This window comes from Henckelia pumila, chromosome 2 (genome assembly GCF_033568475.1).
Source record: "Henckelia pumila isolate YLH828 chromosome 2, ASM3356847v2, whole genome shotgun sequence".
In the NCBI taxonomy this organism is placed as follows: Eukaryota; Viridiplantae; Streptophyta; class Magnoliopsida; order Lamiales; family Gesneriaceae; genus Henckelia; species Henckelia pumila.
Genome location: NC_133121.1, coordinates 15,511,667 through 15,528,759, shown reverse-complemented (window position 1 = coordinate 15,528,759; position 17,093 = coordinate 15,511,667). Strand labels below are relative to the sequence as shown.

Genomic DNA, 17,093 nt, shown 5'->3' with positions numbered 1-17,093 from the left:
ATCTTTGAAGAGATCCTTTTCAAGGGTTGCTCAAATCCCGATATCGTTTGAAAGACGCTACCTGATACAAGGATTTGAGAAGTCTTAAGTCCTCGAGAGACTAAGACAATCATCATCACCATCTGAAGAAAAGTTTGATAAGAGTTTTAAATCTTATCACTGTGAATCTAGGAGTTCCATATTAGGCGTTGGATAAGTCCTAACTTGGATCGGGTGTATTGCAAGATGTTGTAATAACGAAAGTCTTCTAGTGAATCCTTCCGATGTGGAAGAAGGGGTGACGTAGGAGATTGAGCTCCGAACATCCAAGAAACATATCTGTGTCTACTTACGTTATTGAATTGCATCATTCCATGGATATCATCTAGCATGCTGATAGCTATTTCCGCACTAATCATAGTTGCTCTTATATTTCTAGCAGGCTAAAAGAAAACCGGTCGAGTGAACTAACATTTACTCAACCATATTGCATTAGATTTTAAAGACTATCAATATTGTGTATTCACCCCCCCCCCCCCCCCTTTCTCTACACACTATATCGATCCCCAACAGATTCCTAATACAAGTCTAAGTCTAATTTTTATGCAAATAAATAACTAGAATTAAGATTCCACCTCCATTACTCTTTATTTTTACGTTCAAAACTTGGAGAGGAATCAAGAACACAGCCGTCACACACTTTACACACTTACACGTGATTTTAAAGAAAAAGTTAACAGATTTGGCGTTTACGTTTCTACGTATCCAATCGATTAAGGTTTTAGAGCATTTTAAACGCAAATGCATATTTTATTCCATTATTTCTTACCATTTAAATTTTATATACGTTGTTTTCTGATAAAACCATGGTTTGGTGATTTGTATGTGGTTTAGAACAAAAGATACATAAGTTCCATGCATGAGTTCACGTTTTCATGATGAAACATCAACTTTCCTACACGTTTTTGCCATGGCTGATGGATGGGGCTGCTCTAGAGAGTTCATGGGTCAAGGTAGAGTCCCTAAAGGTCAAGTGTCTAGGGTGGTTCGGTCGCTAGAGCTGGAGAAGGGATGGCCGATCAGTTTGTTGGGATGAAACAGCAGGTCGCGCAGATTAGGGTTCCTTGGAATAGTGGTTAGTTCTCCTCCTATAGGGCACGGTTTGGGCTCAGGTTGGTCAGTTAGGACCGCCCAAATGTTGGCTAAGTCTGGGCGATGGGACTTCGGCCAAGGGTGGCCGGAATGGGGAGAACGAACAGAAATAGTGGTCAGGGCTGCACGCGATCTGGGCATTAATGGGTGGAGTTTAGCTGTCTTAAAACAATACCACCTCCATGATTAACACGAGGAACCACAAAAAGTCCTTCATAACCCATTTTCTATTTGATGATATCAACCCGCAACTTCAATATTTTTAATTCCATAAAAAAAACAAAATTGGGCTTATGTTTGGACACCATGTCCAATAGTTCATGAACTGTTCGTGGGCTGTCCAGCCCGCGACAGTTCCAGCTGAGAGTGCTCATTGGTCCAGGCGAGATCCAGAACCCGCCTCTTAAAAGTGTTTTGGATCATTGGACAAGATATTGGGTATTTCTGTCAACGACAGTTCCAGCTGAGCGTACTCATTGCTAGAACCCGCTTCTTAAAAGTGTTTTGGATCATTGGACAAGATATTGGGTATTTCAGACCACGACAGTTCGAGCTGAGCGTACTCATTGGTCCAGGCGGGCTTGGAGTCCAGAGCCCGGTTCTTGAAAGTGTTTTGGATCATTGGACAAAGATATTGGGTATTTGATCTTTAGGCCCAATAAGAGATTGTTGTGAATGAGATGAATTTTCCAGAGCGATTTCCTTTTCACAAAGTTGTTCATAACTCAAGGGACGCAAAGGGGACAAAACATCAATACCTAGGAAAGCAAACAAGCCTAAGCATAATCCAGGTAGGATAATAAACATACAAACCATAGTTATTTATCTTATATCATACAAGTTTTTTTGTCACTCAAGTGGCTATTTTTTGATTCTTTCTTTTCCTTTCAGACACAATTGACAGAAGCCGGGAGACACCTTGAGTCCACATCTCGTAGTCTCTTGCATTTTTGCACTCGAATTCAACAACACCGCGTCCTTCTGTCTTTAGTCCAAAATATCGTCTCTGCTCTCCATCCTCAAACAAATGCCTCCCTGGCCATGCTGGTATGTCTTTACAAACATCTAAAACCACATCTGCATTGTTGCGAATTGCATCAAGTAATAAAGAACTTCTTAGTTAATTAGCATGAGTAAAAATTTATATCATTGTGGGAGCAGAAACTTACTCTTCTTCTTTTTAGTGATGGTCTTCCCTACATATTTGCTCTTCATCTTCAGCATCACCTGCAAATCATCAATTAGATTGCAAAGACCACCGAAACTAGCTACATACCTTAATGAAAAATGGAACCTGGGTCAACTTACATTTCCACTTCGATGGATGTAAACTGAGACAACCTTCCAATGAAGATCCCCTGCAACATCATATTCACTACTCATGAGTTTCCTACTTTTATATAGTTTTACTATTTTCATCTTAAAAAAATGATCGAGATGTCGATACCTGTACGAGTTCTTTTGAGAAGCTCGCTACCTCGAGCCAGCAGTTCTTGATTACAAGCAGCCAGAAAATTCTCTTCAGGTACCAGTTCCTCACAGTAGCTTCCTGCAGAGTTGTTGCTGCTGCTGCTGTTGGTCCCTGTGCCTAAACTGATCCCTTTTTCTATTGGTATAGCCGATGCGACGTTCCATACTTCTTTCAATGCCCTCGCTTTCAATGTCGCCACACCCCGCAAAGCTGTAAAATTGAATTTTAGAAAAAATTGCTCGTGAAAGTTTGAACCTTTTTTTCATTTGGGCATCTGAAATCTTGATTGTTTCAAACTATTTATAACCTGTGGCTGCTGCAGCAGTGAGGGTTGATATATCGCCATGTGACCGGACATTAACAGCCGAGCTGATCGCGGACATGAGGTGATCACGATCAGCTCCCATGTTCTCTGCAGCCTCCATACATTGTGCAGCCACAAGAGTGGCGGCTGAAGCCACCGCCATATCCGTCTTTGCCATCAGCTCATCCTTTTCCTTAGAAGACGCGGCTGCTGTCGCTGCTGCTATTGCCGCCACAGCCGCTGCCACTCCGGCTACAGCGACAGCAGCATGGAGCTGTGCGTTTCGGGTTCGAGTCTCTTCTTTCTTCTTCTCCCTCCTCTCCTTCAACCACCTTCCCACCGTCTTACCACCTGGGGTGTTAACGCCACCTACACCTCCAGCGCCGCCGTTGTAGCCGCTGCGGTTTCCGGTGAACAAGGGTTGTAGCGTGTTGTTGGCACGCAAGTACTACAAAAACATGAGTTTAATTCGCCGTAGTCAGGAACTAAGTTGAATGTTTATATATGAGATGACAAGTTTTTTTTTCTTTCTGGTCCCCAAATGCAAGTCACATTTAGAAATTTGGTGAATTCTGAAGGAAAATGTATCCAATTTAAATTATTAAGTTTTTCTAATTGAATTATCATACCAAACAAATTTGAAATTACCCTTTGAACCAACAAACGTCACATTAACATCAAAATATCTCTAGTATAAAACACTAGAAAACTTCAAGTACCAAACTAGATACCTATCAGTGGGGTATTAAAGTTTTCCAAGTTTATATCTTCACTCATTATGCTTGGAGTTAGAATCTGAGCGAGTCTATAATTAATTGATATGATTCTCCAAGTAAGAAAACTCAAGTACAGTGTACACAAATGAAGAAACTTTTTTTGAACAGTGTAGATTAAGTGTGGTGCAGATTGTTATGCTATTTTTAGAGGATGGTGTAGTAAATGTTGAGTGAAATACTGAAAAACTAAGATGAAAAGGGTTTAAAATGAGTCAGTTTTCATCCAACTGGTATGCAAGTGCAAGTCTGTGCCCATGCCAACTTAAACAAGAAGAAGAGAAAAATACAATAAATATTTTGCCACTTATTCACTCAACCAGCTGTTACCAAACAGAGGAGGGTATGTATGTATATATGTATGTATACATGTTTATTAATCTTTTTTTTTTTACTTTATTTTTTTCCAAGCCTTGGTGGAATAAAGTGATACTAAGACTGTTCAAATTTTCATGTAATTAGTTTGCATGTGAAAAATCTCATAGGGGGAAGTCAAAAGATGAGTGAGGGGACGGCTAAAGCTAAAGCATTTAAATGTAAAGAAAACAAAAGTTAATATCGAAAGTGACAAAAGTAGACTTATGTTTGCTCACTTTTCTGCAATATACGTTGTGAAAGCTGAAACAATGCCTTAACCCCAATCAAACGTAGACCCCATCAAACACTAATCATATATCACTACCAACTTGTGTTGTAGTAAATCAAGAATATCATAGCATCTGTCACCCTCACACACACCAACATATAAAATATTTTATTATCCTGATTTTTCACTTATCATGATATTTTTATGCATTACAATGATAAAATTTGATATTAAAGAAGAAGAAAAGAGCACGATATATGGGCAGAAATATGTTGGTGTGAACCAAATTTGTATGGGAAAAAGAAATTAAAGAACCCGATTTTGAGAGAACCAACAATTGACCATATATATCTTGGGATCAAAACTTTGTTTCTTTTAAAAAAAGGACCCTTTAATTTAATTCTAATGAATGACAGCTCGCAGCTTCTGTTCGATTAAAACATGGATTTTGTGGGTAGGAAAAGAAACTAAAGTAACAAAAGATTTTTTGAAAAACAAAATGAACCCATATTCCCATTAATTAATATTCTACCATTAATAATGCTGAGAAATTCTTGAAAATATGAAGAAAAAAAAACATGAGAAATATATATATAATATAATATACCTTAACTACATCTTCGTACTCGTCGGATGGAGAGATTGGAGGGCTCTGATCAGTTTCTTCGGTCAAACAACCGTTCAAAGGTCCGCTGCTATGAGAAAGCCTTCCCGATGTCAATGGTGATATTTCCTACATTTTTCCAAGAATAATATTAATTATATTGTTTTGAGAAAATATATATAATAACGAAATCTATATTACAATGTGATGCAACAAGTATTTTCTTGAAATTAAATGCATGCAATGAATTCTTGGAAAGCTCACAGATTGGGACATAATGCGGTCGAGTATGAGCTGAGAGGTGGCAGAAGAAGCGAAAGAGAAGGTGTTTCCGGAGAGTTTGGCGCCGGAATCTTGTTCTTCTCCGGCGATGTTTTCCGGTATCACGCTGTGACTGTTCTTCTCGATGGAGAGCTTGTGAAACGTCAATGGCGGATTTGGAGGGGACAATGCTTTGGAAACCTGGAAAGCGGAGGCGCTCCAGGATCTGGAGAGGAACTCCATGGGACCTCTGGGGCTTTCCGGCAGATGGACATCGCCGGCTGCCGCCGCCGCCGGGACCTTGTCCGCCCACAGCAAGTCCATTTTGCTGCTACTGTTGTTGTACATGCTGATCGGAAATGATGGACCAAATATTTTGGTTGCTTTTTCGGAAACGATGTGTGTGTGTGAATATATGGGTGACACTGTGTGTGTTTTATAAGGAATTCTTGACTAGGCTATAGGCTTAAATGTCTTGTGACTAATAAGTTTGGGAAAATCCCCCATACAAAATAATTTCTACTAACTTTTCTTTTTTACTCGAGTATTTGTTTTCTTATACATATTACAAAAAATCGTTTGGGAAAACAAAATTCGTTGAAAAAATTTGAGAAGTGTTTGCTAAAAGCTCTATCAAATACGGTTTAAAATATATAGATCGACAGATTTTAGATTTTGTTAAAAATTTAATATGATATTATTTTTACCTTCATGGTTGGAAAATTTTAGCTTTACCTTCTTACCTTTACAAGTTTAAACCATCGAGTATTATAAACGCTTAAATACTCGAACTATATTTGTCTATACTAATTTTCATATTATATATTCGAGTTTTATCTTAATATATAAAGATTTTGAATTCTACTCAAAACCGATTGACCAATTTTCTTATCTAAAAGACCATAAATAAAAAAATTTCTCGTAAAGGTTCGATCTACTGTATCTCATGTAAGGCCACTACTCATTTTTCAAGAAATTGACACTTTTTTCTCCATATAATTGCGTTCTGAAATATACATGTTTAGACAAAAAGAGTAATCAATGTTTTGATTAAAAATATGATAAAAGGACCGAACAAATTTTTTTTGAGAAATACTTCGATATTTTTTATAAATCTTGTTTATGTGAATGGCAATTCAAAAAAAAAAGAAAAGAATTAATTTCTTGAATCTGAGGAGTTCTTCTCCATGAAATATAGTAGATTAGGTTACGAGAAATTTTTTGATATAAAATTTTTAGTTAGGCATGAAAAAAATTTTGGGTGAGTTTTTGGTTAGTTTTCTACGTATTTTAAAGGAAAAACAATCAATTTAATCCTATGAGATGTCATGTTTGCTTTGTTGGCCCTCTAACTTGTCAAAATCATGTTTTAGTCCTGTAATATTGCGTTTTTGGATGCAATTATATCCAACATAAAATTTAACAAATTTAAATTCTGCACGCCACTAATTCTTTAGCATGCAATGCATGTATTTGACAATAGTTCATGTATTGGAATAAAATTTACTCACTAAATAATCACAAAAACTTTATGTAACTATTTTACAAGTTATTTTTGTAATAAAAATATCCGATCTTATCTGAATCATAAAAATATTACGTTACATGTTTAAAATATTATTTTTTCACGATAAATATAAATTAGATCGACTCATCTCAAATATATCGTTACACACTAGACATGCTCATAAATCATTAACTGGGACTTCGTTGCTGAGCCGATTATTTTTATTTACAATATCCCATATTGAGACGTTGGGTGCCTCTAAACCAATATTTTATTGAATACTTATAAGTTATATCCTACAAAAACCTGAGATTTGGTCTACACAATACACATAAGAGATTGGGGCCCTTTTTGGGCAGAAAAATTATGGGTTGGCCCTCAAAAAAGTGTAGGCAGGACAAAAGCAAGCGCTTTATTATTTTTTCTTTTTATCCTTGAGCCAAAGCTTAAATCTTAATATACACCAAATATTAGCTAAAAGTAACACTTGAAACTCATTTCACACTATATATGCTAATTAAAGAGTTGTGATAGTTTAGTAATATTTGAAAAAATAAGGACTTTTTTTATTTTATAATGAAGCTTTCCCTAATAACTAGTAATCACTAATCATATGTATTGATAATTAATATTTCATATACAATATTTTTTTGTTGAGATGAGTCGATTCGACTCATATTTATAATAAAAAAATAATATTTTTTATAGGTCAGATTGGATATAAGATCTATTTCATAAAATTTTTCATGTGTGCATATATAAAAGTAGAAAAAGACTAACATATAAGATTAGTAGTAAATGACAAGTGAGAGCAACTAATCAAAAGGGTAGTGATGTCTCAATCATTATGGGCCATGGTGATCTATATCTTGGATCGGTAGAATATATGGCATTTGGTCTACCCTATATCTTTGAATGTGTTTAATAATTGCTATTGTTGGTCCCCCATAAAGCTTCCAATAACACTCTCGAAAAAAATTAATAATAAAGCTTCCAATAACTCACATTTACGATTTTTTTATTATTATATAACAATAATTTAAAGTATATTAAAATTTTGAGGCTTTTTTGTTACAAATATTTTAAAAATATTTTAGTGTGTTATAAGTGAAAAAAATTTAAAGTATTTGTTTGAAAAAGATTTTATAAAACATTTTTGAAAAAATATTTTTTAAAAAAATATTCTCCAAGTATACTTTAAAGAACAATTGAATTGTGTTGTTTGATCTTTTTAGAAATGAATGCAATGATAAAAATCAAAACATTTTTTTTAACTTTAAAATAAATTTTAAATAGTTGTTCAAACACATATTTATTTTTAAACTACTTATAAAATATTTTAAAAAAAAAATTTACGCAAAACTTTTTTTTTTTTTTGAATAGACGCAAAAATTTTTATAAATACTTGTCCAAATGAAACTTTATATTTTTTGAAACTTTAAATATTTTTTTAGGGAAAAGATTATTTTCAGTATCACAAAGGTGGATCAAAGATTACAGCCATTTTTTTTTGCAAAAAAATTATCACTGTTCGAATTTTACAAAATAAATATTTAATTTTCATTTTCCATTTGTAGAGTAATTATTTGTTTCGACACAAGTGACGACGATTGAAAATATTATCAGGCCTCCTAATCCATAGATAAGTAATATAATGTAAATTAAAAATAAATAAGAAAAATAGTTAATACATTATTTGATTTGATGGATAGATTATAATTTATTTGATTTAATTGATGTAATATTATTAATTAATAAATAGATAAATAATATAACGAAAATTTGGCGAAATTGATTGAGATAAGTTATACATAGATTAATAATACATCAAACCAAACAATGTCTGGAGTCATAGTTGAGTTGGACTCATTGTGATTGAAATCCTCTAGTTATTTATATTTTAACGAAAATTTATATGAAGTTGTTTTATGATTATTATTTTTTTAAATGAATCTTCAATTTTTTATATGTCAAAAAAATATATAAATCGCATCGTCGATCTAATGGATATGAAACCATATCACAAAAGACTTGCTCTTTATCTTTATTCACAATAATCGAACATGCGACTTCCCCCCCGTAGAATCAAATTCCTGGTCTATCTCAACCAACAACATCGATATATAAATATATTTAAGAAGTTTTTGATAAACTTGCTTTAATCGGTTAATCATGTGACCTTATCTTACCAAAAGGTCAATTTAACACATCCCGTGGCATCAGCCTCAATTTCCAAGCATATCCACATCTGAAAATCTTTCCCACAAATTCCAAATTTCCCTTTGAATTAGACCTGGTTACAGGCCGGTTTCGGTCCGATTCCGGGTCGGAACCGCCGGGTCCGGGTTGGTATTTTATCAACCCTTAACCGGCCCGCCCTTGGCCGGTTCCGGTCCGGGTCCGGGTCCGGTTAACCGCTGGTTACGGGTCTGGGTCAACCCTTGCTTTTTTAAAAAAATAATTTTTTTTAAAATTTTTTTTACAATTAAACTTTTAAAAACTCTATCAAATATTTTATTATCTCAATAAAAAATATATAAATTTATTAAATAAAAATATATACATTTAAACTTTTAACATCTTCTAATATTATATTTATTCAATAAAAAAATATATGACATTTCAACTTTCAACATTTTATATTAAAAAATATGTATATCTTAATTAAAAAAAATATATTATATTTATTAAATAAAAAATATATTACATTTCTTATATTAAAAATTATATATATTTCAATAAAAAATTTATTACATTTATTCAATAAAAAATATATTATATTTCAACTTTCAACATTTTATATTAAAAACTATATCTATCTCAATAAAAAAATCTATTACATTTCAATTTAAACATCGTGTATACAAATTTTATTACATTTAATTATTTTCAATCACAATCTAATATCAAATGATCTATTGGCCTAGTAGCAAGAGTGATGCCTCTTGGTCAGGTCTACTTTGAATCATGAAAATAAACATAAATTAATATTATTATTATTATCATTCAAAGAATGATTTGAAAAAAAGAAAAAGAAATGTAGCGATCCAAGAAATGGGAGATGGTGACAAAAGGAGGGGTGTACTTATTGTAAGCTTGTCCCCTTTGGTGTCATAGGTAAAGGCAACATCACACCCCGACCAACGTTGTTTGGACGCCCAAATATCCCTCAGTCCATTTCTGAAAAATCTGCCAAATATTCTGTACCCAATGCATGCCTCAAAAATACACTAATAATGCCCCCAAATACAACCATCATTTTGCTTCACACTAAATATTTTTATTTTGCATAAAAGTTGGCAAATAAGATCTGCAAAAACACCCTTTAGATTTGAAGTTGAGTGATGCTAAAATACTGATGCAAAATCTGAACGAGAGCTTTAAGCAATGGGATCTGCAATTCTGAATTGATCCATGGCCAAAAAAAAAAAGGAAAAAAATGGTAGCAGCCTTTATCATTTGAGGAGCAATCGGAATCTCTTTTTGCGTGGAAGGGACCATTACCTTATGGACTGTAAAAAGAAGAGCCTTTTATTCCCTTTGAATCATGGCATTGTCATCTCCTTTTCAGTTTCTTGGCATTTTGATGGCTGATTTCAGCTTTTGTTTCCTGTTTGCTAAAAATGCAATTAGATATTAGACAAGTCTCTTTTGCAAGAATTCTCGTGTTAATTGTCACGATCATTACGTTATAAGTCTATACCAATTGTAAAATCGAGCGTCTTGTGTTAATTGTCGCGATCATTACGTTATAAGCCTATACCAATTGTAAAATCGAGCGTCTTAAAACTCAAGTTATCGAAATATACTTACGAGAGACTCGAGCTTAGTAAAAATGTACTTATATGCCTCGTGTTTAAAAATCTATTGAGTTTCTAGCTTTTCTTCTTAAGATGAATTCCTTGTTCTGGTACTGCTTCTTCCTTGTTCTGGTACTGCTTCAGTTCCCTACCACTGAGGTGAATTATTGTAGCATTGATCCCAACGCAAATAGTTCTATAAAGAACAGGACAAGAATTCCCAGTACTTGAACTACAAATTACACCTATTTATTAGCAACAATCTGACTTCAAATCTTTATAATTATAATTTACATGGTTAAAGCTCCAAAAATTCAACTTTGCACTCCTTAGCCACTTAAGGTCAATTTGCCGTGATATCATATAGTTCAAGACTCGGTAGTCTCAATTTTCACAAATAAAAAGTTGCAAGGTATTGAGATAGCAACCACAAGCTTAGAACTCGAGAACCGACACGTTACAAAACCATTTCTTTAGATGATAAAGGTACAAACTAATTATGATATTTCAGATTCACCACGAACATAATATAACAAATCCATTTAGTAATTTCATCAAAGAAACAACCATTTACTAATGATGATCTCATCCATTTCTACAATACCCTGAACAAGAAATTCAAGCACATTCCAAACAACTAGTTTAGCCTCACTAGATATCACCAACTACCAATATAGGATACATATCAGATAACAGGAAGTTAACACGAGGAATAGAGTGGACAATTTGGACTAGTTAGCGGTTAAATCTGAGATAGCAATGGGGGTCAATTCAATAGACAGAAATGTTACACTGCATTCTTCTCCTTGAAGCTCTTGGTAAGCCAAATCGCTGTTTCTCGAGGAGAAACTTTCTCAGGTCCGAATGGTTTCAACAGCACTTGAAGCTCGTCGATGCGTTCTTGCTGCAATAGTTGTGCGCTGAACTCCAGTAGCCCCTCCAAGGCCTCGGCGCGTTGCTGGTATGATGAGGTATCAAACCTGCGCTGGCGAAAATCGGAGGATGAGCCACTAGACCTTCCTCCACTCGTGGGATTATTTTCTGAGCATTCACTTCCGTTACGTGGAACATCAAGAGTGCGTGTAACATTGTGGGGCCGGATGAGGGCTCTGTCGAGCATCTGAACTGTACACTTGTCTTTCATGATTGACCGGTCAGTGCTGTACGGAGGAGAGGTAGAAGAGCATTGAGCAGACAGCGATGATGTTCGGTGAACGGGTAGTAGAGGATCTTCGGATGAAGCCAAAGGGAAGTCAACCATTTTATCGAGACGTGGAGCATTGACAGAGACGTCGGGGGATTCCACGGCATGGAGAAAACTCACACTGTGTTTATAAGGGGATACAGGTGGGGCAACTCTTGTAGAGAAGGGAAGAGAGGCTCTTCGTGATATTTTGGATGATTTTCTAGCTGGAGTATGAGAGACTGGAAGCTACATATTCAATAAATAATGTCATTATGGTTCTTACCAGCTTCGATATCCAAAAAATAAACTCCTGAAAAGTAAATGATAGCAGTATTTAAATCAAGAAAAAACTCATTAACTTACCAGTTCACGAGTTGAACCAGGATTTGATATCTTTAATGGACTGGTCTGTCTTCTAGGATTGGCAGATGCTCTTGCTGTATTCACTCTAGATGTTTTTGTAGCATTGGAGAACCTTGTGCTCACTGGTTTTGTGATCCCTTTGTCTTCGCCAACATTTCCAACCGATACTTCCGAAAACTTGGTATTCGAATGGCTCAAGGAATTTTGTGTTCTTCGAGAAGAACACGGAGAATTTAGTTCATTTCCAGATATACTAGGATTCAAGGCCCTATTGTTGCCAAATGAAAGCCGTTTCTCTGATTTAAGAACTTCATGTTCTTGGAATCTTGTTTTCTTGACATTACTTACAACAGGTGCATGAAATGGATAAGTTTGACGTCTGGGGTTGCTAGCCTTTAAATGAACATTTAGGACATAGGGACGAAGATGAGAATGCCGAAGTAAATCTGCAGCCTGTAAACTCAAACGTGAGACAATTTTGTTGGAAGAGTAGATTTTGTAACTCAATCGTGAGGTATAAAATGATTATTGGTAGCTAAATCGGGTTTAGGAGAAGAGAAAAAAAAGAAAATATCGTACACTTGGTCTGAGCTCTGGATTTTTCCTAAGCATACTCTTGACGAGTCCTCGACTGGAAGAACGATTTGAAAAATGATGTGAGTAAGTTAAATTGGAGTTATTCAAGAATTACACACGATTCCGCATAACGGACTTACAATGGACCAGAGTACATCGTCGGGAGTGGAGACACTATACATTTATTTATCTTGTTGATTAGACCTTGTATATCCTGTTCATGAGGCGAAATTTCAATCAGAAAATTCAAGAAACAGTAAACACAAAAAATACAAAATACGAGAAGTGCATTACTCAACTCCCATTACTGGATTTGAAAAAGCAAGATTAGAGTCAAATCTTTATCGTGGTTCAGTGCTCAGAATAGATTGATACAAGTGAAGACTAAACAAAAAAGTCGACAACAATACGGAATACGCCAATAAGTAGAAAAATAAAACTCACAAAGGCTTTAAATGCTGGTACTCGAGCAGCCATTTCATACACACAACATCCTGGAATATCATGTCAAGAAAAGTTAGCAGCCAAAAAAATAATGTAAAAAATTTAAGTCGAATAATAGAAACGAAACATAAAGAGGCTAACCCAAGGACCAAATGTCCGACTTGGAACCATAAGGTATATCTGCAAGAAGCTCGGGGCACATGTAGCTCGGTGTACCCACTACCTGTGATCACATAAGAAGTAATTAAGTAAACAGTATTTAATTTTAAATATGCAGAAAGATAAAACCCCTAAGAAATTAGCATTCCATAAACTTACAGAGGAAGCAAGATCATCAGATGTCAATACTTTTGCAAGCCCGAAATCCCCTGAAAGCAACAGCAGAATGGAACAACTTTTAAAAACAGTAATAGAAATCTGAAATGAGTTATTCATAATTGAACATTTAGAATATCATGAATACAGCATATATTCACTCACCTAAGCGGATGTCCTGCTCTTTCGTCAAAAATATATTCGAACACTGAGAAGAAAAATGTAGATTAAAAGATGAGCCTTCAAATTCAAACCGGTATTCGTGACATACGGATAACTATCACTTTGTATTATAATATATGGATACTTGTGGCATTATATCGTGATGATGGTACGCTGTGTATGATGAACTTGGATCTAGCTCCAACCCCAAAACCTACGCTCAAGGAGGGATTGTCCAAGTTCATATATGGAACTCCCAAGAATATTATCCAGCCGAATGTGAAACTCGACAGTTTAGAATCTTAATATACCTTGACATCGCGGTGAAGTACATGGTTGGCATGCAAGTAATCAAGCGCCATCAATAGTTGAACCAACCACTTGCAAAGCTTCTGTTCCTCATTCAATGTTCAGTTGGCAAAAGTAGCAGAATCAGTAATGAATTTTATCACAAACTTATCAAACATAAAGATTGTATGATAAAGCATAAAATCAAACAACCTCCTCAGAAAAATGAACTCCATTTGTCTTTTTAATGGCCTCGGCCCTGCAATAATTTAAAAGACATTATACAGCAAGTTGGTACTATTACGGATTATGCCATGTGAGAATGGTACCGTTCCAAATGAGATTTGTGACTAACGCAAGAATTAGCATTATTTAACGACAGCAACTTACATATCCCCTCCTTCACAGTAGCCAATTACGATGCAAACAAAACAACCCTGCAATCAGAAAAGTACATGTCAACAAGAGATGAAGCAAAATATAAAACTTAAAAGCAGTCAAAAGTTAACAAAATCTGAAATGCATAAGATTCCATTAATTGCCAATTAAAGTAAGCAGCATAAAGTGAAGTCATGTGGTTCTTTAGTTAGATCCCAACTCCTATAATTGGCACATACCCTTTCTACCCAGGAATCCTTGTATTCCACAATATATGGATGCTGCACTTTAGATATAAGCTCCATCTACAGAGAGAAAAATATTGTGTCAGATTAGAATTACACAATTCTTAGCCACGTACACATTTTTTGGATCCTTTTCACAAGAGAAAATCTTGATAGGCAACCATTTATTCTCATGGAAACATGATTCATTACATACTCTCTAGCTCGGAGCATTTACTTCAAATGTTATTCATAGTTTACATCATATCCACAAATATCAAGAATATAAACCTTTTTGGATAAAATGTGCAACAATGCAGATTACCAACAATAATTTAAATTTAAAATTAAAAGTTCTCCAGTCAAATTATCGACTATTGACCCCCTACATATCCCCGAAGGAATCAACTAGCAATTTCATTAACATCTAATGAAGAGATTAAGAAGTCACCTCCTGATGGGCAGATCTGCGGGTTCTATCAGTCTGTCGGGCGAGGCGAATTTTCTTCAACACATACCTTAGACCATGACAAAACACAAAAATCACCAATGAATAACATTACATATATAGCAATCATAAACCTAACAGATGATCTAAAATGCATCATCGTCTGCTTAGTTCAAAGTAATCTCAGGGCTTAGAAAGTTCCTTACTTCTTTTTCTCTTGTTTATGCCTGACAAGTAGTGCAGAACCAAAAGATCCTTTGCCGATCTGCTCCAGTATATCATAGTTGTCCATTTTATACACTTCCAAGTTTCAAGCCGCCACTTAAAGATATCTCTCGGAATATCGTAATCCAAATCCACCTACTAAAGACAAATAGAATCAATTAGCATATTTATTGTCAAAAATCAACAGAGAAGGTTTAGGAAACACTGTCACGCAATATCAGAACAAGCAAGCAGAAATGACAAACAGAACCTCATCAAGCACAATCTAAGGACTAAGGGGGAAAAAACAACACATGAACCGCAAAAAAAACGAAATGTGCTCCGAAAAAATGCTACATTACTCATTTGAGGCTTCCTTCTTCTTACCAATAAAAATAAAACACAAGTTTACAAATCTGAAACGTCTGCAGTCACTGAAACACTCACCTGATAGCTTATAGGTATGACATATCCTTCAATAAACAGTAGAAGAATCTCAAAAACACAAAACCCAAACAGCACCTAACATCTAAACGTCAAAACAATCAACTACCTCCACCGCATTGTGAAGATCAACTCACCACAAACAAAATCCAGGATCTTGCAAAGAAGGCAAGAAAACCCAACCAAGAACCGAAAAAACGCACAGATCCTGACTCACATTTTCTTAAAGAAACTAACAAAAACACTCCTATAAAATATCTTTGTGACTTTGTTTACCTCACATTGAAAAATGCCCAGACGAAATGCAGATCTGTCAACTCCCCAACAACACCAAGCTCATTACCATGTGGAAAACGGACACATTACATTATTACACCCAAAAAAAACGCACAGGAATTTGAATAATTTGAGATGTGTGCCGCCCAATACGCAGGAATAAAGTAAGCAAGAACGAGACAGGAACACCACAAAAAAACAAAATGGGATTAAATATATAAAAGAAAAATCAAGAAAGATCTTTCAAAACTTCAAAAACCGATTCCCCCAAAACCCAAAAACGTGAAAAGGAAAAAGTCATGTTCGCACAAACACTGCACCCATACCACAGTAAACACACACAATCACGGATAAAGAGACTGTGTCAGTGCGAGTACTCTGTGTGGGGAGACGTGCCTTTCATTTTTATATAGAAATATAATAATAATAATAATAATAATAATAATAATAATGCAGAGTCAAAGCTAACATAAAATTATTTGAAAAACACAGTAGACCTAAACCTCCATTGGAAGCATAATATAACATTTTCAGTCGATTTTTTTTCTTTTATAAATATCATTTTATTAAAAAGATATCGCATTGATCAATTTTTTTTGAAATTGATCTCATAAGTCATAACTCAATTAATTAAAAAAATATTATTTTTTATATCTCAAATATAAATCAAATTGACTCATCTATGTGTAAATTTGTCTCGAATTTTAAATATGAGTCCAATAATATTGGAAGTAAGCAATTAGGTTTTACTATATCTGAATTTTAGGCTTTTTGCCAATTATTATATTGGTAAATGAGTAAATAACAATCATTTTCAGAAAAGATTGGGAGTTAGGTGATCTGGATTATTGAAATAATTATGAAATTTGGATTTTATTAAGGAGAGTTGATTTGGCAAGATTCGGAATTTAATACTAATGAGACGTAGAATCTTGGTATGGGAGTCACGGGAGTGAGATGATGTCTATTATTGTTGCTTGTGACTTAAAAATTCGTTAAATATTAATAATTAAATATATTATTTTGATTTGTTTATATATAATAAATTTGTTATTAATATTGAAAATTATGGATTAATGTTTCGGATTTAATTTGGAATAAATTGAGTTAAGGAACAACGAATTATGGCGCATCCACTATGAGGCAGCACAGGCAAGGTCGGGTCAACCCGGTGGATCAGCCTATTTTTAAATAATATATTTATTATTTTGTTAAAATTTTAAATAATATATTTAAAACCTACACATGTGGTATTGAGACATTACTTTTGCCATCAGACCAATAGATCATTTGACATTAAAATGTGATTGAAAATAATTAAATGTAATAAATTTTGTATACAAAATGT

General features: G+C 34.6%; 2 protein-coding genes across 4 annotated transcripts; both read right to left on the bottom strand.

Moving 5' to 3' along the window:
• Positions 1 to 1,908: 1,908 nt before the first annotated feature.
• On the bottom strand, positions 1,909 to 5,581 carry LOC140880986 (VAN3-binding protein-like). The gene is made up of 7 exons (XM_073285913.1): positions 5,134 to 5,581; positions 4,873 to 4,998; positions 2,910 to 3,354; positions 2,579 to 2,812; positions 2,440 to 2,489; positions 2,301 to 2,358; positions 1,909 to 2,208 (listed from the first exon to the last, which is right to left on the bottom strand). Exons 1-7 carry the CDS (start codon positions 5,476 to 5,478, stop codon positions 1,985 to 1,987), a joined length of 1,482 nt encoding a protein of 493 aa, XP_073142014.1. The 5' UTR covers positions 5,479 to 5,581; the 3' UTR covers positions 1,909 to 1,984.
• Positions 5,582 to 10,924: 5,343 nt separating this feature from the next.
• LOC140877305 (serine/threonine-protein kinase Nek2-like) lies at positions 10,925 to 16,103 on the bottom strand. 3 transcript variants are annotated; one of them, XM_073280843.1, is made up of 15 exons: positions 15,746 to 16,103; positions 15,028 to 15,184; positions 14,825 to 14,891; positions 14,389 to 14,454; positions 14,162 to 14,208; positions 13,985 to 14,030; positions 13,795 to 13,875; positions 13,487 to 13,529; positions 13,325 to 13,374; positions 13,148 to 13,229; positions 13,007 to 13,056; positions 12,703 to 12,776; positions 12,566 to 12,617; positions 11,987 to 12,439; positions 10,925 to 11,869 (listed from the first exon to the last, which is right to left on the bottom strand). In XM_073280843.1, the coding sequence occupies exons 2-15, from the start codon at positions 15,111 to 15,113 to the stop codon at positions 11,225 to 11,227; spliced, it is 1,842 nt and encodes a 613-aa protein (XP_073136944.1). In that variant the 5' UTR covers positions 15,114 to 15,184; positions 15,746 to 16,103; the 3' UTR covers positions 10,925 to 11,224. The 3 variants fall into 3 exon arrangements, with proteins under 3 accessions (XP_073136944.1, XP_073136945.1, XP_073136946.1); XM_073280844.1 differs by having other exon boundaries at positions 15,028 to 15,181; XM_073280845.1 differs by lacking the exon at positions 15,746 to 16,103 and adding an exon at positions 15,473 to 15,710.
• Between the last annotated feature and the right edge of the window lie 990 nt (positions 16,104 to 17,093).

Coding starts and splice junctions, on each gene's coding strand:
- LOC140880986 (XM_073285913.1), bottom strand. CDS start 5,478: ATGTACAACAACAGTAGCAGCAAAATGGACTTGCTGTGGGCGGACAAG. Junction 2,490..2,578: donor TCTCAAAAGAACTCGTACAG/GTATCGACATCT, acceptor ATGATGTTGCAG/GGGATCTTCATTGGAAGGTT. Junction 2,209..2,300: donor CATCACTAAAAAGAAGAAGA/GTAAGTTTCTGC, acceptor GCAACAATGCAG/ATGTGGTTTTAGATGTTTGT.
- LOC140877305 (XM_073280843.1), bottom strand. CDS start 15,113: ATGGACAACTATGATATACTGGAGCAGATCGGCAAAGGATCTTTTGGT. Junction 13,876..13,984: donor GAGTTCATTTTTCTGAGGAG/GTTGTTTGATTT, acceptor AATGAGGAACAG/AAGCTTTGCAAGTGGTTGGT. Junction 12,440..12,565: donor ATCCAGAGCTCAGACCAAGT/GTACGATATTTT, acceptor TTGAGTTTACAG/GCTGCAGATTTACTTCGGCA.